Raw genomic sequence first — 24,418 nt, 5'->3', positions numbered from 1 at the left:
GAGGGAAGTGTCACGAGATGATCTTTGTGAGCGTGGAGGAAAGTTTTGAGTAACGCTTTCCTACGCGTGGTATTCCAGATTCCCTAAAGTGAATGTTAATAACAATGGCAGCAACAACTTTAACAAAACCAGCTAACTAGATACTTCTCTGCTTCTTTGGCTAATATGTCTCAAAAGCTACTTTTGGTCTCCCCCACACAGTTTGAAAATCTGAACACAGTTGCTGAGTGTTTGTTTTCTCTGGTCAACGGTGATGACATGTATGCGACCTTTGCTCACATCCAGCAGAAGAGCCTCTTGGTGTGGCTGTTCAGTCGCCTGTATTTATATTCCTTCATCAGTCTTTTCATATATATGATTCTCAGCCTTTTCATTGCAATTATTACAGATTCTTATGACACCATTAAGGTAAGCAGTTATTATTTCCTGCCAAAAAACGATTGCAAATTCTGTATGGATCAGAACATGGGAAAATACTATAATATTTTACTTACTTAAAATACTGTAGTTTTACTTAGATTTTGAGGTTTTGTAGAAAAGAAACTTTTTAGATGCTGGAGGTTAATTTAAATATGCATTTAGGACATTGTCCCTGGTGCCCAGTGGATTGGTTTGGAGGTGTGGTGGGAAAGAGAAAGGAAATGGGTAAAGATGGGCTGAGTTTGGTAAGTCAAGTAGTTGGGCTGTCGGTCTTGGCACTGACAGGTGTACCTGCCTGTCGCGGAACTTAGACTTTGAGTAGTAAGTTTCAGTGATAAGGGGTGACCGTCATCCTGACAAGTGTCCAGATATTGGCATACCTCATACACTGGATGCCGCTCGTGTGGTGCAGGTTTCCTTTACATTTTAAAAACTAAGGCTTTTGTGGCTGTTTAGCCTCCTGCCTTCCTAAGCCACCTGGTGGGCTGTGTGTCCTTTCAGACTAGGTCCATTTAACTTATGTGTAGCATGAAGGAAGCTCTGCTGCCTCGGGGGCAGTGGTGTCTCCGCAGCAGATGGTCATGCTCAGAAAATCCTGTTTCGGGGCCAGCATCTGAGCAACCAGGGGTGCCATGTCCGTGTCTTGGGGTGTTGTCCTCTTCTTGAACCCTTCTCAGACTATCTCAGAAGAAGCCAGTCCATTGGAAATACTTCTGAGCACTTTGTGCGCAAGGAGATGCGTGTTCCTGTGGGAATGGGTGGCTGGCTCCACAGCGGGGCTGGCCGTGGGGGGATGAGCAGTGCCCTGCTCACCATGGGAGCCTGTCCTTGACGCGGCCGTGTCCCCGTGAGTGCGCCAAGCCTCGGTGACCTGGTGGATGACCTCACTAAGTGTGAGGGGAGGGGTCTCTCAGGGTCTTTATGTCTGCTTGGAGGGACCTACTGCCTTCTACCTCACTAAGTGACCAACTTCTACAAAAGTAGAGGAAATAGGGATTACTTCCCAGCCAGACTCTATGGGCAGTGTGGGGAAGAGGAGGTCTTACCTGGTCTTGCAATTAACGTGAAAGCTTTAGACTTCTATTTCCTTCACTCCTTTAATTAACACACCTCTCCCCTGCCCCACCATGGCTTGATTTCTGGAGTTTTCCTCTGGATGGCTCTCTGTTCCCATGGCTCTCTGTTCAAGCCATGGTGACCCTGGCTTGGCTTTCAAGGGACTGATAGATTGATTGATGATCGATCATTGTTAATGTCAGTTCTTGGATCTGTGCTAGCAATGTGGGAGAGTTTTATTTTAGCAGAGATGGATTTGGTTTGTTGACAAGAAGCAATTTATCTCAGTATAACTAAGGTAACAACACTGTGTACTTTTTAAAGAAATACCAACAGAATGGGTTTCCTGCCACGGATCTTCAGGAATTCCTGAAGGAGTGTGGTAGCAAAGAGAAGTGTCAGAAAGAGTCATCAGCCTTCCTGTCCTGCATCTGCTGTCTGAGGAGGTCAGTACTGTGTTCAGCCGGGCCTCTGTGCTCCCGGGATGAGACGCCCTGCTGCCTTAACAAAGGGTCCTCCCAGGTCAAATGCTACACTCAGGAATCAGCTGACTGGGGGAAATAATGCATCCCTCCTTGCTTTCCTCCCACTGTAATTGACTTTAGAAATGAATTGTTTCTTATAGAACAAGGTAGAAAGGTACATGACATGGTTGAAATCTCTTGGGAATATTATGAGACTGTTTTGAGAAGGCATGAGCTATGCCCCTGAAGTCGAGAGGGTGAGCTAGCCAAAGGAAGAGGTCAAAGCCCTTCTTTTTAGAGATGGAGTTCTGGGAACGTCAAAGGTGTTTTCCCCTTTTCGCGATCTGTAGTACAAATAACCTTCCTTGAGCAGAGCAGGAAACCTGCTTGAGAGGAAGCCATACGTGTCCTTGGCTCCAAACACAAATCAGCTGATCACCTGCTGTTTGCTCGCCATTCATCAGTGCACGTGCAAAAATAGTCTGGACCTCAGTGGCAAAGCCTCCACATAGTGGCTTGAGGGGGGGACTAGAAGGGGGGTCAGATGAGGATAATTTTCTTAATTATGCCCATGTTTGTTTTCGTCTGAAGTCAGGAGTAGGGGTTGTTAACTGCAAGTACCCCCTACTCATGTGTTTCGAGAAGGATTCTCTAAACCAGATTCCTGAAGGAAGATGGGAGAATATAATTGCTACTTAAAATCGCAGGATGTATTTTCCGTTAATCAATTCATACTGCAACTTGGGATTTGAAATGGTATGTTGGAGCATTTCCAAAGAATGTCTGGTAAATATGAAATGAGGTCTTCTGAGAAGAGTTAAGTTTTTACAATCACAGTTTATCCTCTCAGAGCATTGAAGTGTTGCCATGGAAGCAAGGATAAAGGGAAATTACTTTTCTTTATAGGCAGCTGCCTCCTAGGAGGCACCTTGTATTATAAGGAAAGTCTCTCAAAGTTGCTTTTCTAATATGTAGTTAACTGTAAAGAAAAAAAAAAAAAGCATTTGAGAATGTGGTTGTGAATTCTAGAAAGTAATGGATAGGTTTTGGTGTTTGATTTTTGGGCCTCAGTTTATACCACAAAAAGCCCTGGGAGGTTGTTAAATGGTTTCTTTGCAGCCATATGGAATGAGTGAAAGATTTAAGGAGTGAACTTGGAAGTCGGAGTGATAAGATCGGACCTGAGTGGTGAGAAGAACAGAGCAACGTCAGCAGACAGTCTTCCCTAGGACACGCTAAGGGTTGTAGAGAGGGTGCCTGGTGCGGAGGCAGGTCTGCCCATCGTGAGGAATGAAAGAATTAAATGGAACAGAAGAGTCCACCAAAGGAAATCAGCTGAAGAACTAAGACGCTGAAAGTTTTGAAAAAAGAGGATATCAAAAATAAAAACAGAAGTGGCTGAAGGTGGTCATGGGTGAAGTCAGCTAGATCAGTTTTAGCTGAATAATCAGATCAAAGCCTGGAACCTAGGGCGGTCTGGATGGACCCTGCAGAGAGTCAATGAGGGTCATGGGGCCTGATGAAGGAAATGGGTTGTACTGGGGCCTTGGAACAAGTGATGGCCTTGAAATCACCAAAAATTAAATGCACCTGGATGTGTTTAACAGCCGGAAACCTAAGAATGGAATAAAATTGAGGAAGGCTATGAGTGGAGAGTACGTATTGGAGACAGACCTCACTGAGGGAACCTGGGGAATAAGGGCATCATAAGACTTGGTGTCTGGGCCCCTCTCCAGTGCCCATGACATGCAACCCAGCTATCACAGCTCCACCTACTCTGGAACGTGGCCAGGTTGCTCTTTTTCAACCAAGCAGTCCAGCAACCACCACAGATTCAATCTCCCACAGACTGATTCTCCCTTGAATAGTTGACTGAGCCCCTAGCCTGATGGTCAGAACACCTGGGTTTTCATTTTGGACCCTGCCAATTACTGAATGTGTCCCTTGACCTTTCCTAAACCTCTTGGTTCCTCCAGTGTCATCAGAGTGGAACAGGTAGCCTCTGCAACCTCTTCTAGTTCTAATGTGATCTGGTGCTTGGGAGAGATGTGCTTGGTTGAGCAGATACAGAGTTGACCTTTCTTCTCTACCACAAGGAGGAAAATCTGCGGTTCTAGCCATTGAGAAGCTTTGTCAAAGGGAGATGGAGGGTAGGCAGCTCCTCAAAATGACCAAAAGCATCTAGTCAAACCCCCAATAATGTAAATTGTCCTTCTTAAGTTTTCTTCCTCTTAAATGTCACACTCAGCATGCCAATAACCTATGTATGCCTACATGATAGAGTATGTATTCCTGTTCCATCTCAAAGATTTTTAAGCCATTGTTCTCTTTTCTCTTTCCTTGGCTTCCTTTCTATTACAGGAATGGAAGCGATGACCACTTGATGCTTATTGACTAAAATCCTCCTGCTGAAGATAATCGGGTTTCAGGTCTCTGTATCAAGTGACAATGAAGAGGGCCCCCAAATGGCTTGGACCAGCACTTCCAAAAATACTGATTGTGGAGTGGGAAAGAGGACTGGCTCTGAGCTGTCTGAATAGAACTGAAGTTTCAAAATTCCTTTTTATAAACTTGGATGATGAAGACTAGACCACAGTCAACTCCTGGGCATTGGTGTAATAGAGCAGTGCTGGTGAAATTCCGTATTAGTCTTTTAATTTATGACATCACAATGTTGGGATGGAAAAAAATCACATTTCAGAGTTTGCAAAACAATGGTGTTTAAAGCCATGCATTTGAAGATATGAGTTTATCATCAAATACGGGTTTGTCTTAAAAGTGATTCTTGGGTTAGAAGACATTTGTTAATTCATGGTCTGCACAAAACTGAAATTGGTTGCAATAACAATTTAGGCACTCAAAGCTGGAGAACTGTTAAGCTTTGTAAAGATTACACTTAAATCAACAAAAAGACCTCTTGCAGTGGACATTTCTTGGCTTATTTTCCTGTGGTCCTCTTCTCAGCATGATATGAAACTGTCGGCAAAGTCAGTGGGATAAACTGGAAACAGTCATTTGGACACCTTGTTACTACTTGTGCTAATTGTTGATTGTACACACATGACATGTGGACATTATACTACAGCAGTGGTCACTCATTTTAACAACCAAACTCCACTGTGGTGGGGATTTACCCTTGTCAAGCAAGGAAGATGGTATTTTTTCCCAAATAAATTAAATTAACTTTTATCATAACATATGGAACTCCTGCTACTTCTTAAAAATGTATTGTCTCTTAACATCTACTTAGTGAAAAATTCGGATCACATCTCTATCAGCTAGCTGGTCTCCAAAAGGGATTTCCCACTTTCTTAAAAGCAGTGAAGGAGATATAGGGGCTAGTTATTCAAGAAATATTTATGAGAATGACTTCAGATTAAGATCACTTCATGCATAGATTTAGTTCATACCTGAGCTATTTTAGGGGTCAACTATTTTAAATTTACTGGTGAAGAGTAGGGTTTGAATTAAGTAGGACTCTCATCCCAGGGCTCTCCCTCTTTTTATCCTCCTCCCCACCAAGCCCCTGCCAGAGTCTCTCTGGTGCCCCACTCCTCTCTCCATGCCCCCATACTTTCTTCATGTGCCCACACCAAACCTAGGCCAGGAAAGTCTTCCAGTTAAGGCCATTAAAGTCTGTAGGTGGGTGACTCAGGTCTATACACAAAACACTTTGCTAAAATGATCATTTTAGTTATAAACTACTTACCAAAAATGTCAAGAATTATATTCAATTTTTTTTTTTTTTTGCGGTACGCGGGCCTCTCACTGTTGTGGCCTCTTCCGTTGCAGAGCACAGGCTCCGGATGTGCAGGCTCAGCGGCCATGGCTCACGGGCCCAGCCCCTCTGCGGCATGTGGGATCTTCCCAGACCGGGGCACGAACCCACGTCCCCTGCATTGGCAGGTGGACTCTCAACCACTGCGCCACCAGGGAAGCCCTCAATTTTTAAATTAAGAACCATTTTTCTCGTGGTTCTAGGGTCATTCCCATGACTCCAAAATCAGTGTGCAGTTAGATCACTTATTCACCTCTGAGTATACCCCCAGTACATCGTTTATCTCTGAATAGAATTGCTATTAATGCCTTTTATGTAATCTGCCACTGTGATGCTGCTGTGACTACCATTTGAAGTGAAGATTAATGACGGTCTTCTATGCTTATATTTTTCTTTTATTGGCTTTCATGTTTCCTTTTATTTCTTTTCCCTCCAGCTGGACAAAACCCTTTCAGGAAGAAAAATCTTTTTTCAAGTTTACCCTGTATCTGTGGAAACATTGTTTTCTCTCTTTTTAATAATTTTAAACAATTGTCACCTTGCCAACTGTATTATCTATTTGGATTTTATTGAACAATGTTTTCTCATAGCTCCGCTAATAGACACATCTGGGACAATCCACTTTCTCTCCTTCCCTAGGCCTCCACTTGGAGAGTTCACTGTGAAAGTTAGGAGACACATTCTTTCTGCCTATTGGTTTCATTATGGGATCTCCTGTTCTTTTCGAACGTACCTCCTTGGCTTGCAGTGACTTGCTGAAAGCCAGATGCAGCATCCTTAAGGCTGTTGACTTGGGGTGGTAGAAAAGATCATGGGCGTGGAGGACATCTAGATAGACTTGAGTCAAAATCCCAGTTTATCCTGTAGCTTTGGGGCCCTGGGCAAATTACTTTCTGCTTCTAAGTGATGATGACAAACCTTAAACTGTGGGATTGGCATTTAAGTCAGGTAACTCATGCAAAGCCTGGCACTGAATTGAAACTTGAGCCATTCTTTTCTTTTGATTTTCTGCCATGTTTATAAGTAGGTTCCATGGGATCGTGGAGGAGTGAAGATGTTAAGACATTTAGTCTGCCTGGGTACCTGTCCTCCTACTATTCAAGTCTCCTTGGACAGGTCATACCAGCCTCAGTTTTCTCATCTGTAAAGTGGGGCTTGCAAGGATTAAATGAGTCAAATTTAAAGTGAGTAGAGCAGGGCATGACTTATAAGTGCTCAGTGAATGTTAGATCTTCAAAAAGCTTTTCTTTCACGGTCTACAAATGTACAAATCTATCACCTGGGCCAGCCAGGAAGATCTTTGCTTTGAAGCGAGCTCATCACACACTTTTGGTGGACTTTGTTAGGACTCTGAGTGTGTAGACACCCATATCCAGCCCTGTCCTGGAGGCGGTGATCAATTCAGTGTCTAAAGTTCACGCAGTTGTACAGGAGCCTGTGGACATGAACAGCCTAAATGCCCTGACTTCAGGGGCAAAGCTGTCAGTCCTGACGAGAGGGTAAAATTCCCCGAGGTGTACAAGTGTCACGAATCCCCAGTCCTTCACCTTGGGTGAGACCCTCTGTCCTCAGCTAGGAGCCCACTGTCTCAACCAAATTTGTCAGAATGTGTGATGTACAGGTCAGCTATTGCTGATCTGGGGTAGCAAATGTGAAAAGGTGAGAAAGGGTATTTAGGAAAAGGTCTTCAAGAGATTCCAGTCACCGTCTCCAACCCCTGCTGAAGGCTCACATCATAACAATCGTGGGAGGGTTGCCTGACCCACCCTCCTGCCCGAGGAGGCCTAGGCTTAGCATCTAAGGTTTATGAAAAGCACAGTGATCCAGCCTCTTGACTTAGAGGTTACTAGCTAGTCACCCTATAGTGCCCGAGGGCCTCCCTGTAAAAATAGCCCAGCACTATCATTGAGGTTCAGGGACCCTAGAGTCATTGGAAAAGTATGTTTCCCGACCTGCTGCTATGGTCTTGGCCATGGATTGCTCCTGACGATATAAAGAGCCGTGATGCTTAGAGATACGATCCCGGATATCTGTATCACTCATGTGTGTCGGCCACTTATTCCAATAACATTGAATAACTAGACCCCATTTTACTACTCACTGGTTCACCTTTATTTTCATGTAACTTGAGCAAATCTTGTTTTGCTACCCCTGACTTGAAGTTTGAACATCTCGACCACGGTATTCCAATGACGTAGAGTCTTCCTCTAACAAAGATCTAAAATTTCACATAACTGTAGAACATGCACGAAGTCGCTCCTGTGTGACAGGATGATTGAGGACCTCACAGGCGAAACCCCGAGCGCAGCATCCGGGTCTTAGGCGCTTTAGGAAGGACAGCGAATGATGGCCTGGGAACTGGTGCTGGAGCTCGTGCTGAACACCTCTGCCTCCCCTCCTTGTTTTTTTCTAATTGAGAGGTTCCGAGCTCTCAGTACGGATAAAAGGCAGCTTCGTGGCTGTGTGACCTGTGCATCGGAAAAAGTTTAATGCTCTGCCCTCAGAGTCTTGAAATTCTCAATATTTTTTTAACAGAGGGCCTCACAAGTGATGTAGCAAATTCTGATGATGGGACTGTATAACTCAGCGACTAACAAAATGATTAAAGCATGGCCTTTTAGGAAAAGACTAGGATCCCAGCCTTGTACATTTTCTTTAAAACAATTGAAATGTAACAAAAGGAAAGAGTGAAGCTGAGTGGGAATACTTTTTAATAGACTTTTGGGTGCACCATTTTTCTCAGTTTCTATTCTCGCAAGTAAGTGGCTGTGGGGCTTTTTCTCATCTCACATCTTTGTTTCACAGATTAAACTACTGTAGTTGGTGATATTGGCCAATATCATTTCCATGTCATGCTGGCAGGTTGGAGCTGGGCTGCTCACCTTTACCCCCTTCCCTGTGCACCACCCTGCCCCCTACCCCCCATCAATGAAGAGCCTCATTTTCCGAATTTCCACTTCATGTTTTTCCCTTGACAGAGAATCAGCTTAGGGTGGTTCTTCTAAACTCGAGCATGTGTGCCTAGTTGCCATATGACCTTCCACCTTGCTCAACAAAGTCCTTTGGGACCTGCTCCACCCACTGGATAGTCAAGCCCTCGCTCCAAGGTCTTTGCAGTCATTTGCTTTTAGAACGAAGGACCCATCCTTGAATGGGAAGCCGTAGAATTGTTCAGCATGCTGTGTATTGGAGAAAATAACATAGTAGCACTGGGAAGATTTCAATATGAACCAAATCTCAAAACAGACACTCAAGTTGTTAGGGAAAACAATACAACTCATGGCAATTCCACCATAGGCTCATTTACAGCAAATGAGGCTGCAAACCAGAGGATGAAACTGATGGCCAATGTTTCTCTTGCCATCTGTCTCTGCCAGAGAACCAGGGAGTGAACGAGAAGATAAATGGGTACACATGAACATTTCCACACCACCTTTTGTAATAAGGACAGCAAAATTCTGACTTCTTAAAGATCTCTGGGAGCTATCAGCTGTGGTGGATGGAAAAGACAATTTGTTAGCGTGATATATGTTCCTTAGTTTCTAATGATACATAAATTATCCCATGAGCCATGATACATATGGTCTACAGAGAATTTTAAATGAAAGCAATATTTTTTTTCTAGCAACACTAATTGCCTAGCAGCAGTAAATTACTCATCCCCCGCTTCCTGTGGGCTACAGTCATTACTCTCTCCTGGCGGTTGAGCCCACGTCCCCCAAGAGAAATGTTTGCTTTGACAAAGTGAATTTACATCCTCACTTGTGAGCCTGCCATGCCGGGTCTACAGAAGGAGAGGGTATTAATAATGCCTGATTTCAGACCTAGCGCTGAGTGTTTGTGTTATCCTGCACGTCTTATCTATGAAAACAGGACAGTGTGTTGGGTCTTAGCTCTTGGCTGCCTTTGGAGAAAAATCAGGGAGCTGATATCAATATTTAATCTTTTCCAGCTTGGGGGTTTAAAAGGTAGACTTAGATAAGAAACATGGACATTTCCAGGATGACAAGTTAAGCAAGGGAAGTGATAAGCACCATTAATTTTGGGAAATATTAGATAATGACGTGTGTAGATGGAAAATGGTGATGCTATTAAGGACTGTAATTCAATACATATTTGTTGATTTCCAACATTGTGCTGGGAACTTAGGAAGTAAGGAATGAATGACACGATCCCTGCCCTCACGAAGTTTGGTGTCTAGTGGGAGGGACAACCATGCACCAAGCAAGGATAATACAAGGTCACCCACGGTACTAAATGAGAGCAGAATGGCAGTAGCTCCTGCCTGCCTGGAGTATAAATGAAGGCCTCTGAAGGAGAACTGAGACTTGAATAACACATTTTATTCGACTAGATGGCCATGGTGTAGGGTTGGGGGGTAGGGCTTTCTGGCTAAAAGGAACCGTGTGGCAATGGCTTGGACATCTGAGAGAGAACCCAGCCAGTTAGGGAAACTATGTTTTGGGGTGGTCAGAATATAGGTCACATGTTGGGGAAAATGATAGAAGACAAAACTCGAGAAATGGCAAAGGAGGGCTTTAGACCTGGGAGGTACATGACCAGAGAAGGCAGAACTGGGAAGGATGCATCAGGATGGTAGGAGATAAGCAAGGAAATCAGTTACAAAGTGGCTGCAATCATCCAAATTAAAAAAAAAAAAAAAAAAAAGAAAAGAAAGTGATGCTATTACCCTGTAATTAAACTCAAAAACAAACACAATGAGAAACTTTTGCCTGAAAACTGTCTCTGAGGAATATACCAGCTCTCACATATATGTGTTATCTATCTGTATGTATATTTTTTCTTTCTTAAAAGGTTTCTCTGCTAAATACCCTGTCATTTCCCTGAGAGTTTGTGCTTTTAGACTATGCATTTAGAGGGAGGGTCTCTTTTCATAACTTCTATTATTGAGAAATGTATTTATTAGGATGAATGGGTTGAATGCATATTTCTATCACATGGTATTTCTCCTTCCCACATATTTAAAAAGAAGCTTAGGGCTTCCCTGGTGGCGCAGTGGTTGAGAGTCCGCCTGCCGATGCAGGGGACACAGGTTCGTGCCCCGGTCCGGGAAGATCCCACATGCCGCGGAGGGGCTGGGCTCGTGAGCCATGGACGCTGAGCCTGCGCGCCCAGAGCCCGTGCTCCGCAATGGGAGAGGCCACAACAGTGAGGGGCCCGCGCACCGCAAAAAAAAAAAAAAAAAGAAAGAAGCAGCTTATCTAAGACTGTCTCCACATCATCCCTCCCCATCTATCCTACACACACACACACACACACACACACATACACACAAACCACTCTGCAGCACCCTGAACTTGACCAGACACAGTTTGTGTCTGTAAAGGTGGCGAGACTTGTAGGTGTGACCGCTTACAAAGCCAGCCTGACATCTATGGTCTGAAGTTTACGGGTGGCACACAGACTTTTGGAAGTTTCCATCTCCCTGCCCCCTACTCAGGACAACCATCAAGATCACGAAGGTCAGACTGAGTGTGGCCACCTGGGAAAGCGGTGTCACTGGCAAGTGCTGGGAGGTGCTTTGCCTTGATGCCTCCTTAGGCTAGGAAAGCGTGGCAGAGGAGTGTGGAGAGGTTGAGGGATTGGGGACGGCGGGGTGAACTGATTAAAGGACTCTGAGAAGAGACTGTGTGATTTGGAGGTCTGTAATGAACGTGGTCATGTTAGAGGAATATTCCTGGGCTCAAGTAGCCTGAGACTGGGAGGAGAGCCAGGGCGGAGCGGGTGGCATAGCTTCCATCTCACAAATGTAGAAAACCTGGCATGTACAAGTGCCCAGGTGCACTCTTTCCTTCCAGACCCCTGCAGAGAAGGTCAGCAGTTTGTGCTGAGACCAACCCCAGTCATTCCTCCTTTCAAGGTCTACCTGCTCCAGTGAACTCACCTCATGAGGACTAGAGGTGGGAGACTCTTAACACTTCCTTAATTCATGGAATGGGTGAGGGGCAGGGAGTGGGAACCCTATCAGGGGTTTCCTCACCTCTCAAAGTAGGAGGTCAGGGAAGCCAGGCTGGGCGTTGGTGGTGAGAGAGAACTCTCGAAGCTCTGCAGGCTGAGCATCCTGAGGGGCACAGTGGGCAGCCTGGCTCGGCCGCTGGAGGTTCACCCTCTCAGCATGCCCAGAGGGCCAAGCCGTGATCTTCAGGCACTCTACACCAGCACTGTGACCCTGGGTGACCAGCAAGACACTATGCGGGCAAACTATCTTGTCCACAGCTGTTCCTGGACAGTGAGGCTGCCCAGCCCGAGTCTGATCTCTGGGGAGAATGCATTGGAGTTTCCAGGCAGACTAACTCGGAGACTGTTTCCTGTATCTTTTCTCAGGAAAGTCAAGTTCCTGGAACAGTACTTAAGGAACCATAGTAATGGACTGAGGAAGGAATGGGTGGATCAGTGATGATTCTTCTACTAGACTTTTCTCTCCCTTGCATAAATGGCTCCAGAGTCCACCTGGGAAAGATGTGCACATGGGAAGAGATGACAGGCAGGTGAGGGAAGTTTGTGTGCAGGCATGGTTATGGCTAATGGGGGATGACGGGGCTTGATCTCTCTCACACTTTTCTCTGGGCTTCAGGAAGCCCTAACCTTTAGCCCTTATGCAAAATATTCTGTCACAGTTTTCACATGCATATGATTGAGACAAAAGAGTTGACATTTGTTATTCTGCATTAAAAATGAAGCAACTAAATGGGATAAACCCCGTAGATATATATTTCTACCCCATGGGCCTTTTCCAAGAAGGGCAATTCACGTTCACAGCAGGCAGTTCAGACAGTAAGTTATTGAGATAGAAATGCGTACAAGCCAAATGAGCTAGTCTCATCAACCAGCATCATCAGGAACGTGTCTTAAAAAAAGATAACCTTGCAACCACGTAGCCAAATAAACTCTGGATGGATTAAAGATTTAAACATGAAAAATTAAGCCTGTAAAAGAACTAGAAAGAAATATAGATGAATATTGATCTGACCCAAGAAGTAGAGAAGGGCTTTCTGAGTTTAAAGCTGCCAATAAACTATAAGAGAAAAATCAGATAGATTTACTACACAAAAAGGGAAAATTCCTGAGAATTAAGAATGTAAACAAAAATTGTAAAGTGCCCTGGGAAAAAAGAATTGCAGCATATATGACTGGCTTAGTATCCTTTCTCAGAGAAGAAACATTACAAATTTCTGGAGGGTGAGCCCCAAAGGTAAGGACTAAATTTTTTGTGTTTCTGTATTTCATGTGTATAGCATTTTTGCTGACGAGTAACAAGCACACAAAAAACAGTATAGTTTTGAAAAGCTATACTCAGTTGGATGCCTACTATGTACAGCTATTATTGCTACTCATCCCAACAAACTTACAGCTTATGTATCAGGATTTCCACTTTACTGAAGAGAAAACTTCAGATTAGGTGACAGAGCCTGGCTTCAAATCCAAAGTCTCTGACTCCAAAGCTCTCTCTCATCTCCCCTTTCTTCTGCCTGCTTTCTAAATAATGCTTGCTGAATAGAACTGAATGGCAGGAAAAAAATGTTTATCCTCCTTAATGAGAAATGTGACTTCTATTTTCAAACAACACCCTGTTAAGCAATATTCCTTGAACTCACACAATGCTGGTGCTAGTGGAAACTAACCCGTATCTTTGTAGGAGAGTTAAAAGCTCCATAGGAGTTCCCAGTTCTTACATTAAGTTGCCAAGTGATTTAAACAAGTTGTCAAGATGCTCGAAACCTGAGAATCCTTATCTTTAATACAGAGATAATAAAATTGAGACTACAGAGAGGTCAAGTAACTTGTGCAAGGTCACACAGCAGTAATCACCAGAGCTGGGACTCAGACCCAGGCAGTCCATCGTTAGAGCTGGCTAGCTCACAAAGTTGATGTAATGTCTAGGAGATAAGGGATGTCAGCAAGGTTTGAAAAGGATAAACTGGACACATTGGGTGAACGGAGATAAAAATTAAAGTTATAAACCTGTTTTTTGTGTGTGCAAGAATTGTGAAAATAAGAGCTTGATAGGGACATCTCAGATGTCTGGGTGTGTCCTTCTTGGCCTAGTATCTATTTTAAAATTTCTACAGCTTAAAATGTACACTGGCAGTCTGATCATCCCCTCCCTCCCATCCCCTTTATGTAAACCAGTATGGCAGTACTGATTAATGGATTAAAGACAACATGCCCACACTTAGAATTGTATCCAACTAGATTTTTCAAAAGAAAAAAGAAAATGAAAATAAAACAGATAATTGCATCCACTGGGGTGGAGTTTCTGGCATGTGCAATGATGAATCACCATATAGTTGTGATTGAGAAAAGATAGCCACCCCATAAAACCTCGATTCAGCACCTCTTTCATCTCACTGGCGGGAAGCCAGGAGAGTCAGTGTTAAAACCTGTTTTAATATTGCTCATGTGCTTTTCATGCCTCCATGCAGTATTTGATCATTGACAAAGTCAGCAGTTGTATGTGCATCTCAATCAACGTACCTTTCGGAAAATGCCCTTCATATTCTGTCTCTCTAATTTATATGGTTTATTTTTCTAAACCATTTGAGAGATAGTTGTATATATTATGTCCCTTTATGCCTTAAGACTTCAGTGTGTATTGCCTAAGATCAAGAATAGCCTCTTATATACAAGGATATATTGTACAACACAGAGAATATAGCCAATATTTTATAATAACTATAAATGAAGTATAACCTTTAAAAATTGTGAATCATTATGTTGTACACCTGAAATTTATATATATTGTACATCAACTATACCTCAATTAAAAAGCAAACAAAAAGAATAGCCTCTTATATAATCATAGTACAATAATTAAATTCAGGAAATTTAACATTGATACAATGCTTTTATCAAATCTACAATCCATATTCCAGTTTTATCAATTGTCCCAGTGATATTCTTCATAACATTCTTTCCCCTCCAGCACAGAATCCAATCCAGAGTCTCTGCTGAATTTAGTTGTCATATCTCCTTAGTTCCCTTTCATCTAGAACACTTTCTCAGACTTTGTCTTTCATGACACTGAGATTTTTGAAGAATACTGGTTATTATTTTACATACAGCCCCTTAATTTGGATTTGTTGATGTTTCTTCATGATTACATATAGGTTATATATTTTTGGTAGGAATACCACGGAAGCATTGTGGTGTCCTCCTCACGGTATTATATCTAGAAGCACATGACACTGGTGTGCTCCTCATGGGTGATATCTATTTTGATCACCCTGTCAAGATGTTGTCCGGTTTCTCCATCGTTATAGTGGCCATAAAAATGCACAACTCAGATCTCCCAGCATGAGAAGCCTAACTGATGACTGTCCCAGCTGCTGTGCACAGAATCCATCTGTGTGGAAATCCCACTTTCCACTGACTGCTCTGGCCAATGAGTGAACACAGCAACAATCATAAGGCAGGCCCTTTCCTGCCAGACGGGGACCCCTCTGATGGGCTCCCAGCAGCCTGGCTGAATTCCTCTTCGAACTGGGTTGCATCTAAGACTCTCCTACCCAGCACTTCATCTTCTCCCTCCCTCGTGAGGTCAGACTGGCATTGTCTGCCAGCCATCCCTGCCTCCTGTGGCTCACTCGCCTTTTTCCCTCACAGCCTCTCCCTCTCCCTGCAAATTCCTTTGCATTTCCCGGCATCTGCCTCTTGCAGGGTCTGAATTAACAGAAATTGATACAGAAAGAGGTGGTTGAAAACAAGTGTTAAGATGGAGATTTGGGACTGGTTAACTCATCCCTGGTGGGTGAAGAGGATACCTTCCTGAGTGGAAGGTGGGGCACACATAGTCTCTGATATAAGGTGGTGGCCCCGTTGCCAAAGATTTCACTACCGGTGACCTGGGAATGTGTCCCTGTGGTCAGGAATGCCATTGCAGCTGCGATGATTCAGGATGACTCAGTCATTTTGAAGATATGGGGAGAAGAATGCTTACAAAGACAGTAGAGTTGGCTGATTACTTCTAAGTTGACTGGCCCTCTGCAGAGAGGTGAGAAACTAAGGCTGAGAAGTAAAGGCCTAGTGTGAGAGCCAGAGGTCTTGGTGGTAGCTTACAAAGAGCACTTGATCTCCTGAAGTGCAAAAGCAGACAGACTGAGCTGTGGATTGAAGTCCCTGTTTAGTAGACTTTCTTATCCTTATTTTATATATGGGAAAATGGAGGCTCAGAGAGATGGAGTGACTTGCCTTTATTCACCCAGCTCCCAGCTTTTTGACAGGTCAGCGCACCTACTCTTTCTGCAGATATGTTTGTGTGAATCCACAGACTTCACAGAAAGAGAAGGCGGCCATTGCTTTTGGAGGGAACACTGCTATACCAACCATATCCACTGCATATTCCATCTAACCCCCTCATCACTACTATTTTGACCACTTTTTTTTTTTTTTTTGGCCAGACTCATGTCTCCACCTCAAAAATTCAGGGTCACCTAAATAAGAATGATGGGTTAGATGTTCTAACCAAACTTACAAGAGCTACAAAACCAACCACTAAGAAAAAACACTTCTTTACACTAAACACTGAAACAAGTTTTCTTTCTCTTTGGCATACATGTAACTCCAATGTATGCATTTCTAGTGAGAGAGAGATGAATGGTGAGAATTGTTTTACGGGGCCATGATTTGCTTATGTTTGTGTAACTGTATGAAAGGGAATAGTTTTACTCTTGAACATTAGACAAAGTACAATAACAGATAATTGAGATTTTACAGGCATGTTCAAGAAATGGTGAGTAAAGCTAATACTGGGTCCATCCTAGGACCATGGATTCATAATAACATCTTACATTCAATAGTAAATACTAAAAGGTTCGCAAAGGGCTGTCACATGTATTATTTAGTTTTATTCTGACAATAACCTTGCACTAGGTAGAGCAAGTTTTATTATCCCTATTTTATATATGGAGAAATTATATTCTTTCACAAATAGAAAAACTAAATAAAGAAAGTTAATTTAAATGCCCATGCATTATGAGAAATGCATCTGAAACCTGGCAAAAGAGGAACTCAGTTTCTGAAACTACCTACTGTTCTACCTGGAAACTTTCATTTCTTCTATAATTTTTAATATTTAATATAATTGCTGATACACTATAGTCAGTGTTCCCAACTTGCAGAGAACCCTCACTTAAACCTATAATTCCTTTTGCTGCTCTTTGTAATCAGGATTTAATGAATAAAATAATACGAGCACTCAACATGATTTCCTTTTCTTTTGACATTGCTGAAAATTGCAAGCAGCTTAAAACCTTTTAAATTGCCATGGGGTTAATTTAAAAAGAAAGATAAAAGAACTAAACTTAGCAATTTCTAGATCTAATTTATTTGGGAGGTGGGATGGAAAGGGGTTATTATTATTATTTTTTTTTCCAGTAGAAATACTTCTCTAAAGGTTGCAAGGGAAGTTAGGAAAAAAACAGTTTTATAGCCAAAACTGTGCTTTTTTTTTTTTTTAACATCTTTATTGGAGTATAATTGTTCTACAATGGTGTGTTAGTTTCTGCTTTATAACAAAGTGAATCAAAACTGTGCTTTTTTATTTAGCAAAGTAGTTTCTTGGAGAATAATTTATGTATGTGAGGATTCTCTTTATCTCAAATACTTTTTGCCTTAAGGTCTCATTTGTTGGATATTGATAGAGTTACAGAGGCTTCCTTTTTTTTTTTTGCGATACACGGGCCTCTCTCACTGTTGTGGCCTCTCCCATTTCGGAGCACAGGCTCCAGACGCGCAGGCTCAGCGGCCATGGCTCATGGGCCCAGCCGCTCCGCGGCATGTGGGATCTTCCCGGACCGGGGCACGAACCCGTGTCCCCTGCATCGGCAGGCGGACTCTCAACCACTGCGCCACCAGGGAAGCCCCAGAGGCTTTCTTTTGGTTAATCTTTGCTTAGTATATATTTCTTATCATTATGACTTAAATATATCTCATTCAAATAGCATGTAGCTGGATTCGTTAGCTCAATCAAAGCATCTATATTTAAACTGGATAGTTTATTTTGTTTACACTGCCGTGACAACAGACATATTTGGACGTATTTCTACAATCCTAATTTTTATTTTTCATAAATTATGCTTTTTTTTTCTCGTTTCTTTCCCCCTCCTTTCCTTCTGTTGGATTAGTGGAGCTTTTCTTTATTCCCTTCTATTTCTTTTCTTTTAGTATTTACTCTTAACTTTTGAACCTTTTACCTGACTTAGAAAAGTCTCAAGTTAATAAAATAATTTTTTTTTTTTTTTTTTTTTTTTTTTGTGGTACGCGGGCCTCTCTCTGTTGTGGCCTCTCCCGTTGCGGAGCACAGGCTCCAGACGCGCAGGCCCAGCAGCCATGGCTCATGGGCCCAGCCGCTCCGCGGCATGTGGGATCTTCCCGGACTGGGGCACGAACCCCTGTCCCCTGCATCGGCAGGTGGACTCTCAACCACTGCGCCACCAGGGAAGCCAATAAAATAAATTTTTTAAAAAATAGTCATTGGGCTGCACTGGATCTTAGTTTTATGTCACGTGGGCTCTTAGTTGCATCACGCAGGCTCTAGTTCCCTGACCAGGGATTGAACCCTGGTCCCCTGCATTGGGAGCATGGAGTCTTAACCACTGGACCACCAGGGAAGTCCTTCAAGTTAAACAAAATTTTAATATTACTCTTTAATTGCATAAGAACCTTGGTCTTTTGCCTCAGGTCACCCTCATTTTCCATTTACTGTCTGTCTTACATGATTTTCTTGTCTAGTAATTTACTTCCTTTTTCTATCTCCTTTCCCTCATTAATTGTTATTTTTGCTTATTGTCTGGTACAGGCAATGTTTATTCAGATTTACTCATAGTTTTACCACTTGCCTTAGTAAAAATGCTTTTTGCAAACCACTTCCTCTTTCTGGGTTTAATTTCCTTTTTTCTTTAGCAGGTCTTTTATCGAGTCTGTCTTCATTTGAAAAACATCTTTATTTCACACTTGGTTGTCAATATGTAACTCTTTAGCTGGAAATTAAATTAAATGGTAATGGTATTCCACTGCCCTGGTCTCTTGCTGTTGAGCAATGTTATCAGTCTAAGTAAACTGTCTTTTCTCACTGGTTGCTTTTAAGATTTACTCATCTTTAATACTTCAGCATGTGTGTGTGTGTGTGTGTGTGTGTGTGTGTGTATTTTTAAAATTTACTTGTTTGAGGTAGTCGTGGTTCTTGAATCAGAAAATGTATGTCTTTCTTCAATTCTGAAGGATACTGAGTCAGTAGTTAAAAAAAAATAGTATTTCTGGGCTTCCCTGGTGGTGCAGTGGTTGAGAGTTCACCTGCCGATGCAGGGCACACGGGTTCGTGCCCTGGTCCGGGAAGATCCCACATGCCGTGGAGCGGCTGGGCCTGTGACCCATGGCCGCTGAGCCTGCGCATCTGGAGCCTGTGCTCCGCAACGGGAGAGGCCACAACAGTGACAGAGGCCCGCATATCGCAAAAAAGAAAAAAAAAAAAAAAAAGTATTTCTTTCTGCCCATTCTTTCTTATCTGGCTTCCTGAAACTCTGATTATAAACCTATTGAACCTTCTCTTTTTGGTATCTCCTAATCTTTCTTTCATATTTTAATCCCCCCTTTTTCTTTCTGCTACAGTGTAATGAATTTCTTTAGGTAATATCTTTCAGTTCATTAATTCTCTCTTCAGAGGTTTTAAAATTTTTGTTCAAATGGTTCATTGAATTTTTTTGAAATTCAAATGACTCAATTTTTCATTTCTAGAAGTTCTTTTTGGTTCTCTTTTTTTACTGTCCTATTTTCTTTTAAAAGTATCTTGCTATATTTTCAACTTCTTGTATGAGCAGGACTCATAAGATATAAAGAGATTATAATTGTAATCTTTCCCCAAATTCCCATTTAAGCCTGTTGTATGACCAGGCCTTTTCCCTGCCTTTTAGGTGAAGTCATAGGCAAGTCTCATAAATGTCCTACCTTTTATTAGATAATTGGGCATCCTGTGATTACTTTTAGACGCAAGAGTGATAATAAAAAGACAACCCAATTTAAAAGTGGGCAAAATACTTGAACAGACACTTCAAGAATATAAATGAATGCTAATAAGTACATGAAAAGATGATCAAAAGTCACCAGGGAAACACAAATTAAAACTGCCATGAGATACCACTTCACACACACTATAATGACTAAAATTAGAAAGACTAAGGATACCAAATGTTGGCAAAAAGTGAACCAACTTGGAGTCTCATATATTGCCAAGAAGAGTATAAAATGGTACAACCTTTTGAAAACCTATTTAGCCATTACTTACACATTTAAACATACACCTGCTCCAAGACTCAGCAATTCCACTTACAGTTATTTACTTAAGAGAAATGGGAACATATGTCCACAAAAAGACTTGTTTAGCAGTATTCACAGCAGTCTTATTTGTAGTAGCTAAAAACTGGAAATAACACAAATGTCCATTAACAGATAAATTAATACATTTTTAAATATCCATACAATAGAATACTACTCAACAAAGACAACAATAAGTAATGAACTACTAATACAACAACAACCGGGGTAAATATCAAAAGCATTAAGTTGAGTGAAAGAAGCCAGATATAGTATATGATTCTATATATGAAATTCTAGAACAAAGAAAGCTAAGATATAGTGATAGAAATCAGAGGGTCAGCGATTCACTGGAAGGGGCTCCAAGAGAACTTCTGCTCTTCTTTTTCTAGCTTTTTAAGGTAGAAGTTTAGGTCATTGATTTTTAAACTTTATTTCCTTCTATTATCAGTAATTAAAGCTATAAACATCCCTCTAAATACAGTCTTGGCAGCAGCCCATAAATTTTGATATGTAATGTTTTCACTATCATTCAGTTGAAAATATTTTCTAAATTCTCTTGTAATTGCTTCTTTGACCAACAGGTTATTCTTCTATATGTTGCTTAATTTACAGATATTTGAGGATTTTCTAGACATCTTTTTGCTATTGGCTTCTAATTTATTACCATTTTGGCCAGAGAATAATTTCAGTCCTCTTAGACTTATTGAAACTTGTTTTATGATTCAGAATATGGTCTGTGACTGTTACATGTGCACTTAAAAATATATGTATTTTGTAGTTGATGGGTCTAATGTTTAATAAATGCCAACTAGGTCAAGTTGCTCGATAGTGTTGTTCAAGTAATCCATAATGTAATTTTTGGCCTACCTATCCCATAAATTACTGAGAAACAGATGTTAAAATCTCCAACTATGACTCCCTCTTGTGAAAGCACCGGAATCACAACTAACTGCTGAAAATCATCGACAGGAAGACACTGGAACTCAGCAAAAAAGATACCCCACATCCAAAGACAAAGGAGAAGCCACAGTGAGATGGTAGGAGGGGTGCAATCACAGTAAAATCAATTCCCATAACTCCTGGGTTGGTGACGCACAAATTGGAGAAGACTTATACCACAGAAGTCCACCCACTAGAGTGAAGGTTCTGAGCCTCACTTCAGGCTTCCCAACCTGGAGGTCTGGCAACAGGAGGAGGAATTCCTAGAAAATCAGACTTTGAAAGCTAGCGGGATTTGACTGCAGGACTTCGACAGGACTGAGGGAAACAGAGATTCCACTCTTGGAGGGAAAACACAAAGTAGTGTGTGCATCGGGACCCAGGGGAAGGAGCGGTGACCCCATAGGAGACTGAAGCAGACCTACCTGCTAGTGTTGGAGGGTCTCCTGCAGAGGTAGAGGGTGGCTGTGGCTCACTGTGAGGACAAGGACACTGGCAGCAGAAGTTCTGGGAAGTACTCCTTTGCGTGAGCCCTCCCAGAGTCCGCCATTAACCCCACCAAAGAGCCGGGTAGGCTCCAGTGTTGGGTCGCCTCAGGCCAAACAACCAACAGGGAGGGGACCCAACCCCACCTATCAACAGACAAGTGGATTAAAGTTTTACTGAGCTCTTCCCACCAGAGCAACAACCAGCTCTACCCACCACCAGTCCCTCCCATCAGGAAACTTGCACAAGCCTCTTAGATCACCTCATCCACCAGAGGGCAGACAGCAGAAGCAAGAACTACAATCCTGCAGCCTGTGGAACAAAACCCACATTCACAGAAAGATGAAAAGGCAGAGAGCTATGTACCAGATGAAGGAAACAGCTAAATCAAGTGGAGATAGGAAATATTCCAGAAAAAGAATTCAGAAAAATTATAGTGAAGATGATCCAGGACCTCGGAAAAAGAATGGAGGCAAAGATTGAGAAGATGCAAGAAATGTTTAACAAAGACCTAGAAGAATTAAAGAACAAACACCTAGAAGAATTAAAGAACAAACAAACAGAGATGAACAATACAATAACTGAAATGAAAAATACACTAGAAGGAATCAATAGCAGTATAACTGAGGCAGAAGTACAGATAAGTGACCTGGAAGACAGAATGGTGGAATTCACTACTGCGGAACAGAATAAAGAAAAAAGAATGAAAAGAAAGGAAGACAGTCTAAGGGACCTCTGGGACAACACTGAACTCAACAACATTCACATTATAGGGGTCCCAGAGGAGGAGAGAGAGAGAAAGGACCTGAGAAAATATTTGAAGAGATTATAGTCTAAAAGTTCCCTAACATGGGAAAGGAAATAGCCACTCAGGTCCAGGAAGCATAGAGAGTCCCAGGCAGGATAAAACCAAGGAGAAATACGCCGAGACACATAGTAATCAAATTGACAAAAATTAAAGACAAAGAAAAAATATTGAAAGCAACAGGGAAAAATGACAACAGACAAGTTAACTCCCATAAGTTTAACAGCTGAATTCTCAGCAGAAACTCTACAAGCCAGAAGAGAGTGACATGATATATTTAAAGTGATGAAAGGGAAGGACCTACAGCGAAGGTTACTCTACCTGGCAAGGATCTCATTCAGATTCGATGGAGAAGTCAAAAGTTTTACAGACAAGCAAAAGCTAAGAGAATTCAACACCACCAAACCAGCTCTAAAACAAATGCTAAAGAAACTTCTCTAAGTTGGAAACACAAGAGAAGAAAAGGACCTACAAAAACAAACCCATAACAATTAAGAAAATGGTAATAGGAGCATACATATTGATAATTACCTTAAACGTGAAAGAATTAAATGCTCCAACCAAAAGACACAGGCTTGCTGAATGGATACAAAACCAAGACCCATATATATGCTGTCTACAAGAGACCCACATCAGACCTAGGGACACATATAGACTGAAAGGGAGGGGATGGAAAAAGATATTCCATGCAAATGGAAATCAAAAGAAAGCTGAAGTAGCAATACTCATATCAGATAAAATAGACTTTAAAATAAAGAATGTTACAAGAGACAAGGAAGGACATTACATAATGATCAAGGGATCAATCCAAGAAGAAGATAAAACAATTATAAATATATATGCACCCAACATAGGAGCACCTCAATACATAAGGCAACTACTAAGAGCTATAAAAGAGGAAATCGACAGTAACACAATAATAGTGGGAGACTTTAACACTTCACTTACACCAATGGACAGATCATCCAAACAGAAAATTAATAAGGAAACACAAGCTTTAAATGACACAATAGAGCAGATAGATTTAATTGATATTTATGGGACATTCTATCTAAAACGAGCAGATTACACTTTCTTCTCAAGTGTGCATGGAACATTCTCCAGGATAGATCACATCTTGGGTCACAAATCAAGCCTCAGTAAATTTAAGAAAATTGAAATGATATCAAGCATCTTTTCTGACCACAATGCTATGAGAGTAAAAATCAATTACAGGGAAAAAAATCGTAAAAAACACAAACACATGGAGGCTAAACAATACGTTTTAAAATAGCCAAGAGATCACTGAAGAAATCAAAGAGGAAATTAAAAAATACCTAGAGACAAATTACAACGAAAACATGACGATCCAAAACCTATGGGATGCAGCAAAAGAAGTTCTAAGAGGGAAGCTTATAACAATACAAGCCGACCTCAAGAAACAAGAAAAATCTCAAATAAACAATCTAACCTTACACCTAAAGGAACTAGAGAAAGAAGAACCAACAAATCCCAAAGGTAGTACAAGGAAAGAAATCATAAAGATCAGAGCAGAAATAAATGAAATAGAAACAAAGAAAACAATAGCAAACATCAGTAAAATTAAAGCTGGTTCTTTGAGAATAATAAACAAAATTGATAAACCATTAGCCAGACTCATTAAGAAAAAGAGGGAGAGGACTCAAATCAATAAAATTAGAAATGAAAAAGGAGAAGTTACAACAGACACCGCAGAAATACAAAGCATCCTAAGAGACTACTATAAGTAACTCTATGCCAATAAAATGGACAACCTGGGAGAAATGGACAAATTCTTAGAAAGGTATAACCTTCCAAGACTGAACCAGGAAGAAACAGAAAATATGAACAGACCAATCACAAGTAATGAAATTGAACCTGTGATTAAAAATCTTCCAACAAACAAAAGTCCAGGACCAGATGCCTTCACAGGTGAATTCTATCAAACATTTAGAGAAGAGCCAACACCCATCCTTCTCAAACTCTTCCAAAAAATTGCAGAGGAAGGAACACTCCCAAACACATTCTACAAGGCCACCATCACCCTGATACCAAAAACAGACAAAGGTACTACAAAAAAAGAAAATTACAGACCAATATCACTGATGAATATAGATGCAAAAATCCTCAACAAAATACTAG

The 24,418-nt window shown here is 41.6% G+C and overlaps 1 protein-coding gene across 10 annotated transcripts in view; it reads left to right on the top strand.

Moving 5' to 3' along the window:
* Nucleotides 1-5,137, top strand: part of MCOLN2 (mucolipin TRP cation channel 2) — a 61,184-nt gene extending 56,047 nt beyond the window's left edge. For all 10 annotated transcript variants that reach the window (XM_027114209.1, XM_027114214.1, XM_027114217.1 and 7 more), the window contains 3 exons: nucleotides 202-408; nucleotides 1,801-1,922; nucleotides 4,302-5,137. In XM_027114209.1, the coding sequence (XP_026970010.1) occupies nucleotides 202-408; nucleotides 1,801-1,922; nucleotides 4,302-4,338 (366 nt within the window). In that variant the 3' untranslated portion in view covers nucleotides 4,339-5,137. The remainder of the gene's footprint in view (nucleotides 1-201; nucleotides 409-1,800; nucleotides 1,923-4,301) is intronic.
* The last annotated feature ends 19,281 nt before the right edge of the window (nucleotides 5,138-24,418 follow it).

Source organism: Aethalodelphis obliquidens, unplaced genomic scaffold (genome assembly GCF_003676395.1).
Source record: "Aethalodelphis obliquidens isolate GAN/ISIS:26980383/991018 unplaced genomic scaffold, ASM367639v1 scaffold13, whole genome shotgun sequence".
Classification (NCBI taxonomy): Eukaryota; Metazoa; Chordata; class Mammalia; order Artiodactyla; family Delphinidae; genus Aethalodelphis; species Aethalodelphis obliquidens.
Note: the sequence above shows the minus strand (reverse complement) of the source record. Positions and strands in the feature narration are given on the sequence as shown.